At 51.4% G+C, this 23,878-nt stretch overlaps 2 protein-coding genes across 4 annotated transcripts; both read left to right on the forward strand.

Moving 5' to 3' along the window:
• The first annotated feature begins 430 nt into the window (after positions 1-430).
• Positions 431-3,707, forward strand: LOC100835309 (putative cysteine-rich receptor-like protein kinase 20). The gene is made up of 7 exons (XM_010229469.3): positions 431-1,506; positions 1,647-1,745; positions 1,841-2,022; positions 2,197-2,407; positions 2,603-2,843; positions 2,944-3,094; positions 3,218-3,707. Exons 1-7 carry the CDS (start codon positions 705-707, stop codon positions 3,518-3,520), a joined length of 1,989 nt encoding a protein of 662 aa, XP_010227771.1. The 5' UTR covers positions 431-704; the 3' UTR covers positions 3,521-3,707.
• A 4,269-nt stretch (positions 3,708-7,976) lies between these two features.
• On the forward strand, positions 7,977-11,885 carry LOC112270905. Of its 3 annotated transcripts, XM_024459510.1 has the most exons (4): positions 7,977-8,343; positions 8,398-8,548; positions 10,664-10,845; positions 10,918-11,885. In XM_024459510.1, exons 3-4 carry the CDS (start codon positions 10,664-10,666, stop codon positions 11,213-11,215), a joined length of 480 nt encoding a protein of 159 aa, XP_024315278.1. In that variant the 5' UTR covers positions 7,977-8,343; positions 8,398-8,548; the 3' UTR covers positions 11,216-11,885. The 3 variants fall into 3 exon arrangements, 2 of the variants coding, with proteins under 2 accessions (XP_024315278.1, XP_024315277.1); XR_002963508.1 differs by lacking the exons at positions 10,664-10,845; positions 10,918-11,885 and adding an exon at positions 8,636-10,391; XM_024459509.1 differs by lacking the exons at positions 7,977-8,343; positions 8,398-8,548 and having other exon boundaries at positions 10,794-10,845.
• Positions 11,886-23,878: the final 11,993 nt, after the last annotated feature.

Here is a 23,878-nt window from a genome sequence, read left to right on the forward strand (position 1 = left end):
CTTTTCGAAAAAAACAAGATCGGCATAGTTATTTGTTCCGTTGGTTGAGATTGGACCAAGCACACAAACTCGGTGATTCAACAACCATAAAACCAATTAAGCTTCAAAGCCAAAGAGTTTTACAGAATGGAGAAATACAGTAGTCCCGTCACGAGCTCACGGCTATCTTCTTACTATTGCACTGCAATCTACGAGCCCATGAGGTAGTCTCGACAACTTTTTCGTGGCTGAATAAAGGCTGAAGGTACCCTCTCGGCCTCGTGGGGGCGAAACATTTGAGCTCTACCATGCCACTAGGGTAGGCGGTGATGTGCAAGCTTTTCTTTTCTATTTGGCAGAGGCTGAGCGGTTGCCCTCCTTTTTCAGAATTTTTTATATAATATGCTTATTTTGTAGAAGAAGAAAAAAATGCTTTTTTCCTTAGAAAGAGAAAGGGTGATCTTTTAAAAAAAAAGAGTCCTTCTATTCTACTCCACGAGGATATGACGACCTGCTGAAGACCAAGTGATTCAAGAAATTAAGCGTGATTGTTGCCTTGATGATTTCAGAGTAAACGTGATTGTTGACAAGTAAAAGCAACTGACCGGTGCAGAAATTAACAGGAAAAAAGTTCCTGCTAGACCGTCGGAGAATTGCTGATAGATAAAGGCGGCGGGACTGGCCGGCAGAAGAACAGCAAGACGAAGCAGATGTTCTAGCCAGCCATGGCGATCATCCTGCTGCTCCTCCTCAGCGGCCTCACACCGTTTCTGCAGGCAGCCGCCGATGTATTCTGCGATAACGTCAAGGTACTCGCAGACACGCTCCCCAAGAACACCTCCTCTTCGCCGGTTCACTTCGCCACGGCCGCCTTCGGTCAAGCCCCCGACGTCGTCTACGCGCTGTCGCTCTGCCGCGGCGACATCCTCAACGACACCGCCTGCGCCAAGTGTGTCTCCAACTCGTTCCAGGTGGTGTCCAACGCCACGCCCCCGGAGGTGCAGTGCTACAAGGACGCCAACTACTACGGCGACTGCCTCCTCGTCTACTCCGGCGACGCCCAAATCCTCGCGCCCTTCGATCGTACTAACAACGGCGACGGCACGCCGCCGCCATTCGTGAAGTGCAACGTCAGGAACGTGACCGGCGACGTCAGCCTCATCACGGGCCTCATCCGCGAGCTGCTGGTGGAGACCGTGGAGACGGCGGCGGCAGCGGCCAGCGGCAGCGGCGGCAGCACGATGCCACGATTCGCCACGGGCGTCATGGACAGCGGCACAAACTTCCCAATGGTGTACTCCATGGCGCAGTGCACGCCGGACATGTCCGCCGGCGACTGCTTGGCGTGCCTGCGCGGCCTCCTCGACATGGTCAACTCCACCATGGCGCTTCGAATTGGAGGCCAGATTCATGTCATACGGTGTTATTTCAGGTACGAGGCGTCTCAGTTCTACGGCGGCCAGCCCATGGTACGCATCGGCCCGCCGGCGCCGGCGCCAGCTCTGTCTCCGGCCACCAAACACAAGAGTAAGTACAGTACTCCCCATGGTTGCTTGTAATTCCTGCCTGCACGTACCAGAAAAACAAAAATAGTCTGTGAGTCACAGCTAAACTACTGCTTACTCGCTTAATTGGCATGCTAATTGCTATCATCATGTTCATATCAGGGAAGCTGTGGGTAATTCCCGTAGTTGTAGTTCCTCTAGCGGCAGCAGCGTTTCTGTGCTTCATCTTTTACTCTCGTCGGCGCACAAAGCAAAGAAAAGGTATGGTAATTACTTTCTGAAACGATATATTATTAAACATGTACTCGTATTATTAAAGAGAGATTACACCGGCTCGCAATCATGCATATATTCAGGTAAATTGATGAGATCACAAGGATCAAGGCGTGCTCAGGATTTGGAAGGAGAGGAACAACTAGTTTGGCAAGGGAAGAATTCAGAATTCTCGGCGTTTGACTTTGAACAGGTTATGGAGGCCACAAATAATTTTTCAGAAGAAAACAAACTTGGACAAGGTGGCTTTGGCGCTGTCTACAAGGTAAATTAGTTTGTCCATAAGATTTCCATCTTTTATTTGGAACTATTTAACTGGCTAACATGACCGTATGGATAAGAGTCCTTATACGTCCTGACGAATTAAATTTTTATCTGGGAGAGGAGGACTAGAGTGTAGTCAGGGAAGAAGCTAAATTTTGAATATTCTTTTTTTCAGGGCCAGTTCCCCGATGGATTGGACGTAGCAGTCAAGAGACTTGCTTCACATTCAGGACAAGGTTTCATAGAGTTCAAAAATGAAGTCCAACTCATAGCCAAACTCCAGCACAAAAATTTGGTTAGGCTCCTGGGATGTTGCTCTAAAGAAGAGGAGAAAATATTGGTTTATGAATACTTGCCAAACAAAAGCTTGGATTTCTTCATTTTTGGTATGCATTTACATTTTTACAATCTAGGTTTGATATTATTTGCCAACACCTTAGGATGACTAAAAGTTACTCCCTCCATATTAATTGGCGCGGATTTAGTAACCGTGCCAATTAATATGGAACAGAGGGAGTACTAAGATTTGATAAATTTTTTACTCTTTTCTCATGTTGTTCTTATTTCTAATTGATGTGCAGATGAAAATAAAAGAGATTTATTGGATTGGTCCAAACTTGTAGTCATAATCGAAGGAGTAGCACATGGACTTCTCTACTTACATAAGCACTCCCGGTTGCGTGTTATACATCGAGATCTTAAACCAAGCAACATTCTCTTGGACAGCGAAATGAATCCAAAAATTTCTGATTTTGGGTTAGCAAAAATATTCATCACAAATAACACCGAAGGAAACACTACAAGAAGAGTGGTTGGTACATAGTAAGTTTCACAGAAATAAACCCAAACCCACTTACAAATATTTATATTGTAGTTCAACCACATATGCAGTGATTTTGACATGTATCTTATACCATTTCAGTGGCTACATGGCCCCTGAGTATGCCTCGGAGGGCGTTTTCTCTGTTAAATCTGACGTCTTCAGCTTTGGTGTTGTTATGTTTGAGATCCTTAGCAGAAAGCGGAATTCTGGTAAACAACAATGTGGAGATTTCATCAATCTCCTTGGATATGTGAGCTTATAAACTCAAACTTAAGCATGCAAATTTTTTGTTCATTTTCTACAACCAAAGTTTTGTTTAGAAAATGGTATATTTAAATACCAACCCCATGTTTTGTGACAAAATTGCAAACAGGCATGGCGATTATGGGAAGAGGGAAGGTGGATTGATCTCGTTGATGCATCATTGGATCTCAAAAGTCAATCAACGGAGATAATGAGGTACATTAACATAGCATTGTTGTGTGTACAAGAGAATGCAGTCGATCGACCTACCATGGCAGATGTTGTTGCAATGCTAAGCAGTGAGACTACAATCATGGTTGAGCCTAAGAAGCCAGCATATTTCAATGTAAGGGTGGGAAATGAAGAGGTGTCCGCTGCTTCTGAGTCATGCAGTATTAATGAAATGACGATGTCAGTCACAATTCCTAGATAGAGTTTTGGTCGTCTCATGTGATTTGTAGTACTGTCCAACGTAGTATTCACGATATTGTTGCGGCTGCTATATAATGTGTAAGTTTAAGGACTGTTTGAAATGTTAGATTATGTACTCTCAAGGCTACGAAAGAGGTTACCTAGCTGGAGTACAGAACTAGTTGTTAATATACGTTGATTTTCTATTATGTTTATTTTTTTTACAATACGATTTTTTAACCTAATTTTAGCTGCGCGTATATAGTTTAGTATTGCCTTTTCTATCTAACATAACTAAACGCATTTTGCATGGTGAGCATAGAAAAGCAAATAAAAGTTATGGATGGTACTAAAGCCTGCTTTTTTATGTTAAGTTCTTTCAGAAATATGATGATTCGATCCATAAAGATTTAGTATATAAAGAAAAAACCTATCAAAGTTCACCGCCTAGAGTGTATTTGCATCAACAATTATATTATTAATAGCGTGTCATACAAAGGGAAAATTCTTCATTAGACCAACAAATAATGTAGCACGCACCATGTAGATAGCACGCCATCCAACCTGGTTGAACATGTCCTTTGCGAGGTTCTCCAATCGGTTGCACCCATATTCCCATGCCTCCGTTCTCTGTACTACAGATCAGGTACGCATCCAGTGCGATGCTAAAAGAATGTCTTGTAAAAAAATGAATTTTTTTATTATAAAAGACAAGATGATTACAATACTTTCAAATAGAGCAAAAAATGGCACATGCAGGGGCGGAGCCAGGATTTAGATATAGGGATGGGGGGGAGCAAAAAAATTGTTTTTGCCGAACAACAATTATAACACGGCAATATCTTAAAAATCACTATAGTATCATACCAAACTTATAACAGAAACATGTATAGTTCTGTAACATGTAATTCAAAACCAATCTAATATATCCGCAAAAAAGCAATTTAATATTAGTCGGTGGTTCGTGTGAATCTAATTGTAATATGTGACAAACCTTGAGTTTTAAATCTAGCCATGAGTTGTGAAATACCTCTGAGTATGGGCCACAGTCGCATTGATTGATGGGGTCACAGTCATATCTTCCAAGCGGGGGCTAGCTAACCCTGAGTTTGTTGCTTTTAGGCTTTTGGGGTCTTGGGCAATAGGCCTCCTAATGGCCAGCAACTAATTTAGATTAATAGCTAATTTGTAAAAATTGATGGTGAATCTTCTACTCTCTCCGTCCCAAATTAACTGTCGTGGATTTGCATAGATTGTTCACACCTATTTAGTTTCTCTAAACATGCAAGCATGCGACATCATCAGCCATTAATTTGTTCACATCTATTTAGTGGAAAACTCATATCTTTTGCACATGCATGCATGGTAGTTTCATCAAGTTATTCCCACTGAGTGAAAAATCTACAATTTCATTATATATTTTTAATTTTGAATATTACATTCTACTTAATTTTCTCATATATATGTTTACTAAAAATTTCTGCAACAATGTGCGGAACATCATCTAATTGAGAGAATGAAAGGAACAGAGAAGAGGAAGACTTAAAAGAAACGGGCAGGTTACATACCTGAACGTGCGTGCGGCGTCCGGCGACTCGATCGTCTGCAGATGGCAAGGCGAATTGGAAGAATGAAAGAAACAGTCGAACAGAGAAGAGGAAGGCGAAGGGATACGAGGTAACGGCAGGAAGTCTAACTGGCGGATGCCCTGCTGCGTGCTGCCGAGCGGCCGTGACCTCAGGGAATCAGGCGCATGGGCTATTTCTCAGCTCGTGGGCTCTTCTTTTCTCTTGGGCCTTTCTCTGAGTAGCTAGCAATAGGCCAGGTAATTAATTAGCTCCGGCCATTACTGAACCGGCGACACCGGAGCGCTGGCGAAGGACTTGGGAATCCAGAAGCTTTACATTGCATCAGACGCTTCCGCGGTTATCAAGGGCCTCCTTGAAGGAACTAGGTGCTAGTATAGCGCCATTTTACGCGAGGTGGCAGTCCGGAATAGGGATTTTTTAGATGTTATTTTTGTTCACGAGAGTCAAGTATCGAATGTTGATGCTCATAGTTTAGTTAAGAGTGTTCTTTCTCTCCGACACGGTAGACACATTTGGCTGATCAAGCCATGGAACGATGCTATTGTACCTATGTCTATTAATCAATAAAGCCGTGTTTTTCGCTCAAAAAAAATTTAGCTTAATTTTTTTTTGAAAGCAAACCAGGCACTTTATTGATCACTTAGGAGAGTTACATCAGAGGCTAGAAAAGAAATAATACAAGGGGAAGGATCATCCAGCCAAGTTCCCTGACAAATTTCGCCAGCTTTGCCAATTCATGGGCCACACAGTTTGCCTCACGAGCAGAGTGTTCAAATTGAATAATAACAAAGTCTTTTGACAAAGTGTTCATGGATTGCATAATTAGTACCCGTGCATGTACACGGGAAATCTGTTGGGGGTGGCGACGCATTGGGGGGTTGGGGGTGGGTGGGTGGTTGGGTGGGGTGGGGTGTCTCACCCCTCCTCGCTCCCCAGCTCCGCCCCTAGGCACCTGACCCCCTCAGAATAAGCGATTTGATAGGTATAGTGAAGTAACAAGAGTGACAAGTGCTTCTATCTTTTTTTTTCCAGGTAGACAAGTGCTTCTATCATGGATATGTTCAGAGTCATTGCTCAAGGACAGTGAGTACCATTTGTTAGGTCTTTGTTTTTAAGCATGTAATTTACTCCATCCGTCCCACTATAGTGGGTTTTATTTCATTTTATTTGACCAAGACTTTGACCCCAAAATTACTCCGTTAACATGTGACTTATCTGATCCAAATCATAACCATAAGTAAGTACTTTTGTCTACGAATACAATGATTTCAACTTAAGTCACATAAATTACATATTAATAAAGTAATTATTTGTCAAGGACTTGGTCAAAATAAATAAATAATCAAATAAGCCTAATATTATACTCTCTCCGATTCATAAAACATGTCGCCCACTTAGTACACAAATTGTACTAAGTGGGTGACATTTTTCATAGATTGGAGGTAGTAGGACGGATGGAGTATGAACAAATAAAATTTGTAGGACATATATTGCTACAACGGGTACTATTTTCTGGTCATATTTTTCATCTGTACTTGTGGATTGGAAATAGCACATGTCGAAGCTAGCAATATGTGCCAAAAATAAAACAGTGCAAAACAACACAAAATAAATACACCGGTAAAAGAACAGCGCACAAACAGGCCAAAAACAGCAAAAGGCCAGCCTCAACTCCAAACAGGTCGGCCCATAACTCACAGGCGGTCCAAAACTCACAGGCGGTCCAAAACTCAACCCAGAATGAAATTTAGAGCTGGAGTTCTAAAAAAAGGTGGAGCTTAGCGGCCAGAATGTTTTAAGGGCTCCAAATTTGAGCACAAACCTGGGATTACGGATTTCATAGCCGGATTTTTAGATTTGGTGGATTTAGAACGGCCCCTTTTATGATCCAGGCTCAATTTGAAAGAGTTTGGCGTTGAGTCAGAGCATCTTCTTCAGCAGGGCCCTGTTAGCAGGGGCCCTCCTCACTTTTAGGCGCTGGAGCCAAAAAAACGCCTTCAGCAGAGCTCCTATCCAAGCTCCTAAAATAGGAAGGCTCCTAGATTTCACCTCTTGGCTCTCATTCCCGGGGCTCCCTACGAGGCCCCTATCTTTGTTTTTCGCTCTCTCTCCTCCTCCCGTGTGGTCTGCTTCTCCCGCGCGCGTCTGCTTCTCCTCTTCCCATTTTCCCCGACAAGCCGCCGGCCTCAATCTCGCATAGGGCTGCCGCCCTCGATCTCCCGCAACGCCGGCGCCCTCGCCCCCACGCAGCGTCGTCGTCCTTGATCTCCTGCCGCGCCGCGGCCCTTGCCCACCCGACGCGCCGCCCTCCTCGACCCCAGCGCCGCCCCCGTCGGCCGCGTCCGTCGCCGCCCTCGACCCCGGCAGCGCCGCCAGCTCGACCCGCCGCGCCAGCCTCGCCCTCCCGCAACGCCGCCTCCTGTCGACCCGCCGCGCGGCCGCCTCCCTGTTTGACGAGATTTTGTACCAAAATTCGTCGCGGAATCAATACACCACTCAGAAGAAAAAAATGTCAGCTACATGTAGGGACTATAGTTATATGTAAAGAAGAAAAGGAAGGACACGCAAATGCTACGTGTATGTGTGTGCCTCGAGCTATACGTGTACGCATACTCAAACTAGGCAGGTTGGATAGTTGCATGCTTGATACAAGCATCCACCTCTAGCTAGGCAATGGGCCAGGTCGTCTCGTATACGTACGAGCCCGGATAAGCACAGAGGAAAAGATAATGGTGGTTTAAAGTTTAAATAAAGAGCTAGCTAGCATATCTCGTCTGATCCAAACAGATGGAATCTGAAAATCAGGAGGCCGTTCGGCCGGCCGCATGCATCACGCAAGGCCTCTCCAGGTCGCTGTTGCGTCAAGGCTAAGGGGGAGGCCCTAGCGGCACTTGAAGGCAGCGCAGTAGTCGCGCCAGACGCACGCACAAAGAGACCCAGGGCAGAAAGGGAAACTGACGCGGGCCGGGCACCGGCGCCTGGCGGTAGCATCGAAGCCATGCCGTCTCGCCTGTCGCCGATTGCTGGCTGACAGCCTGACAGGCGATGAGCATGCATGTACAAAGGCAAACAGGGATCGACCGAGGAGGCAAAACGCAGGGGCAGCGTGCCTCACGCGCTCAAGACGGCGGCACACGCCGCACACCCCAATGCACATGAAAGAAGGACAGGTCCATCGAGGTGATCACAGGACCAAGACGGAGGGCAGCATCTCGCTGCGCCGGCGTCAAGCCACATATGCAGAACAGGAGTACAGGTAATTAACCATCGAGCAAGACAGGTTCCAATGCCAAGACGAACAGGAGTACAGGTAATTAACCATCGAGCAAGACAGGTTCCAATGCCAAGACGAACAGGTTCATGGCGCCCCCAAGGCGAGCAGGTCCAGGGACATCAAGGCTACGTGGCCGTCTTGACCGCGGCCACGCCCACAACGACACGTGCTCGTGCAAGCCTCCAAGGTATGTAAAGATCATTCTATCTTTCTCTCTTTCTCGTCTACGTAGATGCCATGGAGCTTAGCAATCTCATGATTGCCGTCCGGGCAGTGTACCACATGCTGGCGCCCGCCCGATGCGGGACGCCATCTTCACCACAACCCGTCGACGTCCGCCTGAACACCATCATGCGTGATGGTGCGGATGTGGGCGACGTCTACATAGTGCCCGTTTCACGCGGAGCGCTACCTCAATGAACAGGATGAGTTGGCGCACAGGTTGTCTTAGCACGAGAGGCATTCACTTGAACGCCGCCGTCATCAGCAACAGGTTGTTCGAGTCAGCGGGAGGCGCCCGTTGGCCCGGAGGTCTCCTTCAACTGTCAAACTTCGTCGCTAGCGGCAGCCTTCTACTTGGTGTCCATTGAGACACCGCTACACAAGGCGCCAGCCGTCTTGGCGCTTCCTTCACCGACCCGGTGTCGTGCCGCCGCTGCGCATGGTGGCTTTCTACTTGGTGTTCGTCAAGACACCGACACATAGGGCGCCTGTCTTGGCGCATTCTTCACCGACTCGACGTCGTGCAAGACGGTGCCGCTCGTGGCGGCCTTCTACGCGGTGTTGCTGAGACACCGCAGCTGACGGCGCCCGCTTCGGCGCACTTTTCACAGGTTATCACCATGCTAAGACACCCACGGCTCGTGGCGGCCTTCTACTTGGTGTCCGCCGAGACACCCCCATACAGGGCGCCACCCTTGGCATATCCTTCACAGGTTAGCATCGTGCCGCTCTGCCTTTTACATGGTGTCCGTTGAGACACCACATACACGGTGCCTGGCTTGGCACACTCTTCACTAACTTGGCATCGGTACGCCACCACTCGTGGCGGCCTTCTACGCGGTGTCTGCTGAGACACCACCAAACAGGGCGCCTGTCTTGGCGCACTCTTCACCAACTTGCAGTACATCGTCGCTCGTGGCGGCCTTCTACATGGTGTCCGTCGAGACACTGCCATACAGGCGCCCAAGCTTCCTTCACCAACTCCTGACGAGGTCTTGCACCTCCGATAGCATCTACATCATCGTATTCAACATCAAGTCTACTCCCTCATTCGCATTGCCGATGGCATTCCGGCATCCAAGCATCTTCTCCAACACCGACTAAGCACCGGTGAGGTGAAGCCACTCCACCGACATGTTCGCGTACCGATGAAGTACATCACCACATCACATGCTCTTGCTGGGCACCGACGCTAGGCAAAAGCAAGACATCCTGTCCGGTCCGACGAGGCGGACATTTTACAGGCTGGGTACCGACGAGGCGAAGGCCACTTCATCAGCCTGTCTAGCTGACAAGGCGCGTGTCAGCTAGACCCTTCATCGTACATCGATAAGACGACGTGGCATGCCGTTCGGCACCTGCACGGTCGAACGGTCGTGGCTTAGCATCGACGGAGCGGGGTCGTACCACCCCTCTCTTCCTCTTCATCACCACCATCTTTTGCACCAAGCACAAGAAGACAAGACTTGAAGACGACACCATTGTAGCAGCTTAATCGGAGGTGGTCTGCAGGCTTGACCAGCGGACGTAATTAAGCGGGAGCTTTCCGAGGCCCTGTGAACCAAGAGACTACAATCGCCCATGTCATGTTGGGCGTGCTAGCAGGCCACACAGAGCGCACTTTTCATAAGGGAACATGTAATTTCATTTCTCTACATGAGATTAATAAAATACATGTTTTCCTACTTTGTCTTTTTTTATTTGTGTACATTAGTACACTGGCACGCCCGCACCTTTTCATTCCCCCGGAGTGTTGAGAAAATACATTCTCTGCCTTAGAGTTTCGTTATTTTTCTCACCAAACACTCCCCTCGACCCCGCCAGCACCGCCGCCTCCCCTCAACCCCAGCGCCGCCACCACGACCCGCTGCGTCGCCCTCGCACTCCCGCAACACCGCCTTCGTTCCCCTTGCCCGCTGCCCCCGTGCCCAGCGCCCGCTGCTCCCGTCCGACCCGGCCAGGTGAAATTTCTATCTTTGTTTTTCAATATGTGTGTGTGTTTGTGTAACTAAATTCATATGTATGTGAATGAATGGATATAGATGAATAAATTCAAGGCTACATTGCTCAATTTTTGCAGATGGACAGCTCTAGTGATGATGAACTTGAGCAATGGTTGGAGGAAGAGGAGGAGATTGCTGCTGCTGATGATGATCTGTACATCTCCATTGCTCTTCTTGCCGAAGCCGAGGAAGAGGAAAAGAGGAACAAGAAGAAGCAGCGTGGAGCAATACCGGGGAGTACAGTGGTTCCAAGGGACAGGTTTGGTTCCAACTTGTGCATTGTGGTCTAGTATTTTGCAAATCCTCCAGTGTACAATGACAAGTTCTTTAGGAGAAGGTTTAGAATGTCCAAGAATCTTTTCTTGCGCATTGTGGATGAGGTTGAGAGCCATGATGATTACTTCAGACAGAGGGCGAACGCAGTAGGTCTTCTTGGGGCGACTCCAGTTCAGAAGATTGTTGGTGTGTTCCGCATGCTTGCATATGGTGTTCCAGCTGACAATGTTGATGATGTTGTGAGCCTTGTTGAGAGCACTATGAATGAAGCATTCAAGCACTTTGTGAGGGCTGTGGTTGAGAAATTTGGAGAGCACCTACGGTGGATGACACAACAAGTTTATTTGCTATGAACAAGGCTAGAGGGTTTCAAGGTATGCTTAGTTGTGTTGATTGTATGCACTGGAGGTGGAAGAATTGCCCAACAGCTTGGAAAGGGATGTACTCAGGACATGTGGATGGTCCAACAATGATCCTTGAAGCTGTTGCATCACAAGACTTGTGGATATGGCACTCTTTCTTTGGTCTCCCAGGTTCTCTAAATGACATCAATGTTCTGCAACGATCACCATTGTTTCAACGTCTTACATCAGGGACATCTCCGGAGGTGGAGTATGAGGTTAATGGTAACAAGTATACCATGGGGTACTACCTTGCCGATGGCATCTACCCTTCATGGGCTACTTTTGTGAAGACCATATCTTGTCCACAAGGTAATAAGAAGAAGCATTTTGTAAAGGTGCAAGAAGCTGTGAGGAAGGATGTGGAGAGAGCATTTGGTGTTCTACAGATTCGTTTTGCAATGGTGAGGGGTCCTGCAAGATGGTGGGACCCAGATACTCTTTGGTACGTCATGACCGCTTGCGTCATTCTGCATAAGATGATCATCGACGATGATCGAGGTGAGGAGGAGGAGTTCGACTATGATCAAGAGGATACAAATGTGCTGACTCAAAGAGGACTATGGGTACCGTGATCCACTTCTACTAGAGGAGTTCTTGGCGATTCATAGGGGCATTAAGAATAGGCAAACACACGAACAACTGAGAGATGATCTTGTCGAGCATCTGTGGGAGTTGCATAGTTCTCGGTAGTTGTGTCATGTGATATTTCATATTATGGTGTTTGTTTGAACTATGTTTGATGTTCGCACTACTGTTTGCACTACTTTTGTTACTACTGTCGGCAATTTTCATCTTTGAATAATTCAAAATTATATTCAAAATGCGTGGTTTGAAATAATGTATTTGAATATGGTTGTGTCGTAGTACAATAAAACCCCTATATGGGCCGGGCCGTAAATCTTATGTGGCGATACGACTGGGTCAACATTTTCCAACCACGAGTCAAGACGCCCACGTGGCACGGTCAATCTTACATGGCAAAGGATGACAAGTCAACCAGTCAAACCTCTCATGCCATGGTCAACGGGTCAAATGACGTAGAGTAGGGGGCAAAAAAGGTGTGAGGAGGGGCCCTTAGTCCATGATGGACCATGGACCAAGCCCCACTTTTCCCACATGGTGCACACAAAAGTTATGGACCAAGAAACTACTTTTACCATTTTACCCCCACTTTTCTCTCACCCCCAAGCGTAGCCGTGGTCTTTTGTCATGGACCCCTAGGCTATACATACCCCCCATGGAGGCATGTACCATTCACTCTCACTTGAATAAACTCAAGGGGAGAGAGCTAGAGAGTCTCTTTGAGAGGAGCTCTAGTTTCGGGATCTCGGGAAGCCTCATTCGGCCCGAGCCCGAAGGAGAGGAAATCAGGTTAGAGTCTTAAGGGTATCTCGACCTCGCTACTTAGGAAGGCTCGTTCGGCCCAAGTACGAGGCGACCCCTTTCGACCTCTCGCTAAGTGATTCGGGGAGCCTCGATCGACCTGAACGCTTTGGCTAACGACCCCCTCGAAACCTCTCCTAACATAGGACTAAGTCGCACCCGCAGGGTCGACCGAACCTATTCAAAAAATATCGATGTGTCAACTTGTCCAAGTGTACGGCGACCTTCGCTATAAGGTTGGCGTACACGCTCTACTATTATACTCGTACTTGTGCCACCGAGCTTTGGCACCCCTTACTCTAATTGTTGTCGAGAACAACAACAGTGGCGTCGACCGTGGGAAACCCTCGCCGCAATTGAAGATTTAATGGCCCCGACGAAGCCTACTTCATCGGATCCCCAACTTGCCACGAAGTCTACACGGTTGCAAACGAAGAAAGCAAGTGCCTCGGGGGCTCCGAGGAAGAAGGAATCCTCACAAATCCGGACGTCGCCGCAAGCATGGTCGCCCCGACAGAAGTCACGGTCGCCCCTCCACTACCGGCCGTCCCGGAAGGAACCGAGGTGCTCGAAACCGTCGTAGGCGGTCCCTCGACACTCACCAACGTAGTGGCAAGGATCGGCGAGCTGCCTACGGTTGCCGCCCCCGCAGGGGATATGGAACTCGGCATGCCTCGCTCGATGGGCTTTGCGCCACCTTCCCTACAACCGGTGGTGACCCTTCGGGAGGAAACAATGTGGCATCGGGAGGATCCGCGCCAGAAAACCATGGAGTCCCAGCCTACGACCCCTCCAACCCGGGATTACCTCCACTGGCGCTCGCCGCGAGCGCCCAAGGAGCTCCTTGGTATCATCCTTATTGGGGGCTTCCACCGCAATGTGCTCTCCAAGTCGCACACACTCAAAATCAACCTCGCTTTGCGAGTGCCCCGCAAGCGCCCCTTGCTCCCCCCGTCAGGGTCGAACAAGGCGGCCACCAGGTACCACCTCAAGCTGCGCCTCGCGGGGAACGAGACCTCAGCGTGCATGGAAACGAGCAAGTGGCGGAATCCAGAGCCCGTGCCAGCAGCAAAAGGAATTCCCGTCGACGCTTCGACCCTCCAAGAAAACGCCGAGATCATTCTCCAAGCGACCCCTCTAGCGACGAAAGCGACGAGGGAGGACCTCGCCACCGAAGCAACCAAAAGAATCGGCCGACCTGCAACCCGCTCATACGGGAGATCCAAGACGTGCCTTTTCCGCCAAGGTTCAAGACACCCACAATACGGTTGTACGACGGGGAGTCGAACCTTCTTCAATTTTTGGATGTCTACTCCACCGCCATACGGGCCGCTGGGAGAGGTCCCGTCGAGATGTGCAACCTCTTTCCGCTCACGCTCACTGGAATGACGCAAACTTGGTTTTATAACCTGCGGAAGAACTTCGTGCACTCGTGGGAACGCCTCCAAGAGGTCTTCATCGCCAACTTTCAAGGAAATTTCAAAGAACCCTTACAGGCTCACGAGCTATACGCCGTGAAACAAAAGCCGGGGGAATCCCTCCGAAGCTTCTTCCATCACTTCGTGAAGGGTCATCAAGCGAGAAATCGCCAAACTTTTTGACGCCGGGCTAATCCGAGAAGTTTGGCACCCCGAATGATTAGCCAATCCTGTCTTGGTGAAGAAGGCCAACGGCAAGTGGCGAATATGTGTCGACTTTACCGACCTGAACAAGGCATGCCCCAAGGACGACTATCCGCTCCCTCGGATCGACCAACTGGTCGGCTCCACGGCGGGATGCGAGAGGTTGAGTTTCTTGGATGCCTATTCAGGATATCACCAAGTCACATGGCCAAGGAAGACGAGGAGAAAACCAGCTTCATCACTCCCATCGGCACCTTCTGCTATCGCAGGATGCCTTTTGGTTTGAGGAACGCCGGCGCAACTTTCCAACGCCTCGTCAACCTCATCCTCAAGGAACAATTGGGGAGGAACGCCAAAGTATACGTTGATGACACCGTCATCAAAAGTCAAATTGCAGGAACTCATCCCAAGGACCTACGTGAAACCTTCGACAATCTCCGCAAGTACGGCGTGAAGCTCAATCCGGAAAAGTGCGCATTTGGAGTTCGAGGAGGGAAACTCTTAGGCTTCCTTGTCTCCCAACGGGGGATCGAGGCCAACCCGGAAAAAATTCGGGCCATCCTGGAGATGGAACCTTCTCGCTCTGTCAAAGATGTGCAACGCCTAGCGGGAAGAATGGCGACCCTATGACGATTCATCACCCGGTTAGCCGAAAAGGGTCTCCCTTTCTTCAAAACCCTGAGGAGCCTCAACAACTTTGAGTGGACCGACGAAGCCCAAAGGACCTTCGAAGAGCTCAAGACCTATTTGTCGACCCCTCCACTTCTCACGAGCCCAAAACAGGGGGAGCCTTTACTCCTATACCTCGCCGTGACCCCAGTCGCCGTAAGCCCAACACTCGTGAAGGAAGAAGATGGGTCACAATGCCCGGTGTACTACGTGAGCGAAGCTTTGGGAGGAGCAAAGGGTCGGTACACCCAGATCGAGAAGATCGCATACGCCCTGCTCATGGCCTCTCGAAATCTCCGTCATTATTTCATGGGCCACACCATCATGATGCCAACTACCTTCGCACTCAAGGAAGTCTTCGGCAACAAGGAGGCCACCGGAAGAATCGCCAAATGGGCAACGGAATCGGCGCCTTTCTCGTTGGAACTCACGGCGAGAACGGCCAAAAAATCCCAAGTCCTGGCTGCCTTCGTGGCCGAGTGGCATGCTCCACCAGCCTCGCCCGAAGAAATCACATCCAAGACCGTGGCCCCCGAACCACATTGGATAATACATATCAAACCACATTGGTTCGACGGCTCTAAGCGCCTCAACGCTGAAAGATCTTGGAGTACGCCGCCCATCTTGACTTCAATGCCACCAACAATATGGCAGAATACGAGGCGCTACTTCTCGGACTTCGACTGGCCAAGGCCATGGGAGTCCGACGCCTTCTCATCCAGGGAGACTCCCAACTGGTGATAAACCAAATGGACAAGTCATATCAATGCCTTGATGAAAGAATGAAGAAATACATCGAAGAAGTTTGCAAGATGGAACGGTATTTCCTGGGCATGGAGGCGCGACGCATTCCACAAGGAGAAAATCACCTGGCTGACAGGTTAGCCCGAACGGCCGGTTCCAAAGAACCGCTGCCACCCGGTGCGTTCTTTGAAGTAATTCGTGCCCCATCCATAAAGGAAGATGCCGGCACCCGTGACGAAACTTCAAAGACCAGCATGGTCATCGACGATCCACCCTCTTGGATGACACCGATTATCCGCGCCTTGAAAGGCAAGGTGGACAAAGAAGCGGAAGGCCCAAGCGCCAAAACTCTGCTCGCAAAAGCCAAGATGTACGTCCTCCTCGACGGCATCCTATACAAGAAAGGAGCGGCCGTGTTGCTTAAGTGCATAACTCCTGACCGAGGAGCCGAGCTCCTCCTGGAAATCCATTCAGGGATATGCGGCCACCATCTTGCGCCAAGTACCACCGCGGCAAAAGCCTTACGTCAGGAATTCTATTGGCCCACCATGGTGCAAGACGCAATCACCATATTGCGGAAAAGCGAAGCTTGCTAGAAAATGGCTAAGTCAATCCATGCGCCCGTGACTTCTCTGAAGAATATCCTGATAACATGGCCATTTGCACGCTGGGGAATGGACCTCCTCAGGCCTTTCCCCGCATGCAACGGGGCCTGCAAGTACCTCGTGGTGACGATTGATTACTTCTCCAAATGGATAGAAGTAGTGCCGCTTGGCAAGATCACGTCACAGGCCGTTCAAATTTTTTTCTGGGAAAACATCATATGCCGATATGGTGTCCCACGAGAGCTAACTGTGGACAAGGGCAAACAGTTCGACTGTGCGGAATTCATCAAATTCTGCGAATGCCTTGAGATTAATCTGCACTTCGCATCCGTAGCTTACCCCAAGAGCAACGGCGCATGCGAAAGGGCAAATGGACTAATCCTCCAAGGACTCCGCCGAAGGGTAGAGCACATGGTTAGCAAAGCAAGGGGAGCATGGGGAGATGAACTTGCTAGCGTGGTTTGGGGCATACGCACCTTCATAAGCCGTTCCACGGGCCGAACACCATTCTCTTTGGTGTATGGAGCCGAAGCAGTTCTTCCCGCCGAGGTCGAGTTTCGCTCACCTCGGGTCGAAAGGCTCCAAGAAGTCACCCCAATTGCCTTCATCGAAAATGAAGAGCATCACAAGCCTTCTCCGAAGAAGATCTCGTACTGAAAAAGAATGTCGACCCAAAGCTCCAGCGCAAACTCGACCCTAAATGGCAAAGACCATACCGCATCGCCGCAGTATTGAGAAATGGTGCGTACCACCTCGAGAATATGAAATGGCAAAATCTTGTCCATGCCTGGAACGGCGACAAGCTCCGGCGTTTCTACGCCTAAGGAGGACCTTCAAGGGCAATCCTTGCCGCTCCCGAAAGGAGATCATCAGCGCCCAACCGGCCTCTTCCCTACGAAACTTCGAGGGATCATAAGCGCCAACGAGACCACGTCTACATAAGGCTTGTAAGTGCCCATCGGGCCATACCTTAAGACAAGGAAGCAAGGATAAATAAAGCAAGTCCTTGAGGAAAAATTAAGAGTGACACGAGACACTCACACGATTCATCGTCGTAAAAGAGCCGCTGCCCCTGTGCCGCTCATCGAGGAACGCGGAAAGGCCTCCATTGGCCCGAGCATCCTCTAAAAATGTCCACGGACATAGGTCGCTACTAGCGACTTGTTCCTTGGTGGATCCTAGCATGCCTCGAGGCCATCCACCAAGTACAACCAAGTCCCCCGAGGGCCGGAAGCTCCTTAAAACGCATTTAAGGGGAACCATAAATAAGCGAGTTATGCATGAGCTTACTTACCTCGGAGAACCATGCTACCCGTATGCGACACGTCGCGTGCGGGCCTACATGATAGTAACCGGGTTAAGGCTCCATAATAATCGCGGGAAACCATAGCTTCCTGAAGTCTGAAGAGGGAAAATTCCGCATGAAATGTCCCAAACGGCAGGTCGAAATGTCCGAATCACTACCGGCATATCGATAGCGACCCTCACAAGGGTACTAGGACCCATGGCTCGTAACCATGGCCTAAGGCACCGAAGCCAAGTCGTATCCCAACGGCGACAGCAATTGATGACACAAAAGTGTAATCATAGCGAACGATCGCGAGCTGTATAAACTGAGGAAATATAGTACTTCACAAGAAGGAAATGTAGTACTCCGAGAAACACATGTTGAGCCAAATTAACATTTCCGATAATGTCGACTACATGGTGAAACATGAGAAATACATGCTGAGCTAAGTTAACATTTCCGGTAATGTTGACTACATAGTGAAGAATAAAACACAACAAAAAAGCTTCCTTACAACCTCTACGACTAAAAGCCTAAACATGCTAGCCATGAGGCTAAGACAAGTGGAGATATGCAACATCGCATAAGTAAGCAGCTGAGGTACATCACAACCTTCGAGGGCGACGAGGCTCACACCTCACCATCACCCTCCTGAAGAGCGGGTTCAAGGCAACGCACGAACCGTCGAGCCCGAGCACGAAGAGGAGCACCCTGGTCCGCCAGAAACTTCTTCGCCCCGTGAGACATCTCACCCTCAAGCCCGCTCATCCCGGCACCGCTGTCCAGGACTGCCACAACTGCCGACGAAACAAGTCGAGCACCCGTACTCAGGAGGCACTTCTTCACGGTAGGCTCGATGAGCTCCCCCCGGGAAGTAAACACCCTGCTCGCCACATCCACCGTGCGACACGGAGGAAGGTCTGGCTGGGAAACGCTCCTCAAGCAAATCATCGTCTCTCGAATCTTGGTGGCCTGAGCAAGCAAAAGCGAAACCACCTCGGAACGACGATCTGAAGGAGGGCGAGCACGAGAAGCAAGCATCGGGCCGTCACTCGCAGCAGCCAACTCCACCTTGAGGGAAGTAGCCTCCGCTCGAGCGTGCTTCTATCAAGGTTGGCCACCACCAAGTCCTCCTCGACTCGACGAGTCTTCGCAAGCTCGTCCGCCTGGCGCTCCTCAGCAAGCCGAGCCCTGGTCTCCATGGCCGCGAGCTCTGCCAAAACGCAGGAAAGCTTGGCCTCCACGGCCTCGCGCCGCACCCTCTCCGAAGCCAACTCGCTCAAGGCAAGGGTAGACTTGGACATCTCCACGTCCAAAGCGGCAGAAAGCGCCCCCACCTGAGTCTTGAGGACAGGAAGGACGCCCACGGCCTCGACCAAACCCCTCACCTACAAAGAAGACGGAGTTAGCCCAAAAGCAAAACCGAAGGACCGAGGGAGACATGTCACGGACGCTCACCAGCTCCAGTGTCACGAGAGGGTCTCTCACCCCATCCTGGGTCGTTGGAAGCTCTCCGCCCCTCGCTTCAATCAAGGGCTCGCCCTCGGGAACTTCGGGAGCTGCGACCCTCGCACCTGAAAGCAAACCAAGGAAACCATCTCAGGATCTTCAAAGAAGATCGACACCGCCAAAGAGAAAGGCACTCACCCGAGGTAGGAGCATCCTCCTCGGGACGCTCGCGACCGATGGAGAACATCGGGACGCCCGCACCGCTGGCTCCGGTCGACAACTCCACCACCGAGTCGCTCTGCAGCCGAAGCCCTGGCGAGTGAAAGCCTCAACCTCATGGCTCAAAGGAGGAAGCACGTGCTCAAGTCCGATCTTTCCCTTCATGTGCAGGTCCAAGGTCACCCTCAAAGGGGACCTCGACTCACCCACGACGGGATCCGCCGAATCTGCCGGGGCGTAGTCGTAAGAAGGAGAAGGAGTCGGGGGAGCCTTCCTCTTGCATCCACTCGACGAATGAGGTATCTTCGGGACCGGCGCAACAGGCACCGCCAGGCCTAGCACCGCCGTCCCCGTCTTCACCTACGGGCGCAACTTGGACCCTACCGCCAGCATCGACGGTGTCGCCAAGCGGGAGTAGTGATCGCCCACTTGAAGGAGGCGCCCAAACTTCGGATCCTGTCGCATCGGCACCATCTTCCTGAAGCACTTCGTGATGATGTTATGACATCCCCTGCCGCTGATCTTGGTCTCGTAGCCACGGTGCTCCAGACCGCCGTACGGACCTATCAGCTGCGCGGCCCACATCGCCGCCCTCTCCTCGAAAAACGTCGCTGAAAAAAGACAAGCCAAAGTCGTTAAGTACCACCGCAAGGAAAAACAACCAAGGCCCGAAAGGAAAAAGCAAGCGGCACTCACGTGTGGTGACGGCATGCGGAGGACGGAAAGCCTGAGGAACCCCAAGCTCGGACCTTGGACGGCTCCTCATCATGAAGCGCCCCGCCATCACCATCTCCTCCATGAGGTCACGGAAGCTCCTCTCGGCGGACACCTCCTTGATCTTGGTCACCTTCCAAAGGTTGGTCGACCGAAGCTCGCCTGGGTGAGGCACCTCCTTGAGGCCCCCAGCCCTCGAGTGTCAAGGAAGATCGCCTGAGTGTCGAAGACGTGTCTTCGAAGCCCGAAGGAAAAACCACTGGGACTCCCACTTGTCAAACAACTTCACCGTGCTCCTCCCCGGCATGAGCAGGAAGTTATCTCCAAAGCCAGAACGAAGCCTCGGGTTCACCGAACCGAAGGCGCTCAGGGTAAAGCCGTCAGGAGTGAGCAACTCCCTCACCTCCACGGTGAAGTAGAACAGCAGCAGCTTCATCGAAGGCTCCTCGTGAAGCGCCGTCTCGCACAACCAGCGAAACACGTTCAACTTCACAATCGCCGAAGGGTGCAGCTGGGCCAACTTGATGCCGTACATCTCCAAGAACTCCATCAGGAAGGGGTGGACGGGCACACACAAGCTGGCATGGAACCAGGCCGAAAACACCACGATGCACCCTGGACGCTGCTTGTGGTCGAGCTTGAACTCCTCCCCGTCGGGCAAAATACCGTCCTCCTTGGGGAAGTATCCCGCCTCCTCCAGCTGGACCAGGTCCTCAGGGCTCGTCGAAGACGGGAGAAGGTAGTCGTGAGCCCAATCACCCTCCATCGGAGCCATCGGGACCACCGGAGGATCCCCACGTGGGCGAAAGGCGACTTTCTTCTTCCTCGACGGTCGGTTCGCCGCTCGCTCCGCCGCGGAGCCCTTGGACGGCCCCCTCTCGATCGCAGGCTCGGTGTCGGGACACGCCATCTCACCTACGCAAACAAGGAATCAACAACGGTTAGATGGAAGTACGGGGAAATCACAAAGAGACTAGCTAGCAAAAAAAAAAGGAAGAGAGGCCAAGCCTCCCAGGCCGAAGGCCTCGACCTGCCCGCGCGCAAGGAGAAAAAGGAAAGGGGAGCCCGAGCTCTACGGGCCTCCGGCCCACCAGTTCCTCGGCTCGCCCGCGCGCAAAAGAAAAAAAAAGGGAGAAAACTATCGCCACGCCCTCCAAGTGTTCGGCGCAATGCCGCACGCCGCTCGCGCACCCGCGTGTCGCGCCGGGCCCGTCCACGTCCTGCCGCGCAAGACTCGCCCGCGCCACTCCACGCGCGCCTGCGCGCCACACTGCGCGCACCTATGCTGCTCCGCACGCGCTCCCGTGCGCCATGCCTGCCCACACGCGCGCCCTGGGAAACGTGAAGCTCGCATCCGCGCGCCGCTCCGTGCCGGCCCACTCCAAGCTCGCCCTTGTGCACACCGCACGCGCCCCGCGCGCGCCTCGACGAACGTGAAGCTCGCGCCCGCGCGCCCGCTCCGTGACGGGCAACTCCAAGCTCGCCCCCGTGCACGCCGCCCGCGCCACGTGCGTGTCCCGCGCGTGCCCTGGCGAACGTGACGCCCGCGCTCGGGCGCCCGCTCCGTGCCAACCAACTCCCAGCTCGCCCCCATGCACGTCGCCCGCGTCCTAACCATGACCGCCGCGCCAGGCGCCCCGAAGCTCCGTCGCTCGAAGCCAGCCGCAGCTCGCACCAAAGGTGCTCGACAAAATAACCGGCGAGGCCAGCCACACCCGAGAGCTCAATGCTCGACCCAAGGAGAGCTGGCCATACCTTCGCAAGAGCACAAAGGACGCGGTCGCCGGCGAAGATCCCCCGGGATAACCTTCAAGCACCGGCGGCACCTTGGTCCCCGTAACCTCGCAACGATGCCAAGCCCCCACCTTGGCTCGATCACGCGGAGAAAAGGCTTCGGCAGGACGGAGACAATGCTCAGCTCCGTGACGCCTTCGGAAGAAGCTACCACCCCTGCAGGGCACCCTAGAACACCAAGTCCCGAAGAAATTTCGGGCACTGCCAAACAAGGCTTCAGAGCCGGAAAGATCAAACAAGACCGGTGTGGAGCTCCCCCATGAACCCAAGGGCATCCTTGGCGTCCGCGCCGGCCAACCAGAGGTCGACACCTCGCCGTCCTTGGCCACTGTGAAACAAGACAAGGGAAGGGAAAAGAAGAGAGGGAAGGCTCTCTCTTTTCCCTAAAGGGGAGCGGCCTCGCCAAAAGAAGGCGCCCCGCGCCCGGGCCCCCGCGTCCTCGCCTCGCCAGCGTCATCTCCGGTGACACCCGACGACTGCAAAAGGTAGGGCAGGCCGCCCGTTCGGTCCCCATCGTACGAAGGAAGAAGACGGCTAGGAGCCGTCCGATCTAGGGCGTCCTCTCGCCCGTGGCCGTCGTTTCCGGTCACTTGATCCCGAACCGGTATCAGGTCTTGTTGGGCCGCGGCCCAACTATGGCCCAAGAAATCGGCCTACAAACAAAAAAGGGGTCGGGAGGCAGCCTGGGCGCCGGCCCAGCTCCCGGCCCACCTCGCGCGTCGGCGGCCCAGTTGGCCCACGAGGCCGGCAGGATTCGTTTCTTTTGCAGGAAAGCCCAACATTTTGGGAAAATTGTCAATAAGACCCCGGAAATTTCGGGGAGATCCTCAGGGTCCCTGATTTTTTGCAAAATAGTCCTTTGGGACACCGGTTTTCTCGCAGAGAGACCTCTAGGGTCCCGGTTTTTTGCTAAAATACCCCCCTCCCGAAGTCCGATTTCTCGCAAAGAAGACCGCCGAATTACCCCAAAAACGCCACCACGGCTCCTTTTTTGCAGGAAAGCCACCAAAATATCTCTTCCTCTCGCGAAAGGAAAATCTCAGAAGTCTCGCATCAAAGATTGACTCGAAGGCATTCTCAATGTCTCCAGCTCAAGGAGGCTACTGTTGTAGTAAAATAAAACCCCTATATGAGCCGGGCCGTAATTCCTATGTGGCGACGACTGGGTCAACATTTCCCAAGCACGAGTCCAGACGCCCACGTGGCACGGTCAATCCTACGTGGCAAAGGATGACAAATCAACAAGTCAAGCCTCTCATGCCATGGTCAAAGAGTCAAATGAGCTAGAGTAGTGGGCAAGAAAGGTGTGAGGAGGGGGCCCTTGGTCCATGATGGACCATGGACCAAGCCTCACTTTTCCCACATGGTGCACACAAAAGCTGTGGACTAAGAAACTACTTTTACCATTTTGCCCCCATTTTTCTCTCTCCTCCAAGGGTAGCCATGGTTTTTTGTCATGGACCCCTAGGCTATACATGCCCCCCGGCATGTACCATTCACTCTCACTTGAATAAACTCAAGGGGAGAGGGCTAGAGAGCCTCTTTGAGAGAAGCTCTAGTTTCGGGGTCTCGGTAAGCCTCGTTCGGCCCGAGCCCGAAGGAGAGGAAATCGGGTTAGAGTCTTAAGGGTATCTCGACCTCGCTACTTGGGAAGCCTCGTTCGGCCCAAGTATGAGGCGGCCCCTTTCGACCTCTCGCTAAGTGATTCGGGAAGTCTCGATCGACCCGAACGCTTTGGCTAACGACCCCCCCGAAGTTTTTCCTAACATAGGACTATGTCGCACCCGTAGGGTCGACCGAACCTATTCAAAAAATATCGACATGTCAACTTGTCCAAGTGTACGTCGACCTTCGCTATAAGGCCGGCGTACACGCCCTACTTTTATACTCATACTTGTGCCACCGAGATTTGGCACCCCTTACTCTAATTGTTGTCGAGAACAACAAGAAGTTGAAATCCATGTGTTGGACTTATGCATGTTTGAATTATTGTGTGGTTAAACTATGGATACACATAGAGCTCATGTAAAAATGATGGTCAAAAGAAATAGGGGCTGGAATTTTGGGGGTACTGCTGAAGCTCGAGTTAAAATACGGGCTAAAAAAATTTAGTGGCAGCCCCTAA

This window comes from Brachypodium distachyon, chromosome 1 (assembly GCF_000005505.3).
Source record: "Brachypodium distachyon strain Bd21 chromosome 1, Brachypodium_distachyon_v3.0, whole genome shotgun sequence".
NCBI classification, from domain to species: Eukaryota; Viridiplantae; Streptophyta; class Magnoliopsida; order Poales; family Poaceae; genus Brachypodium; species Brachypodium distachyon.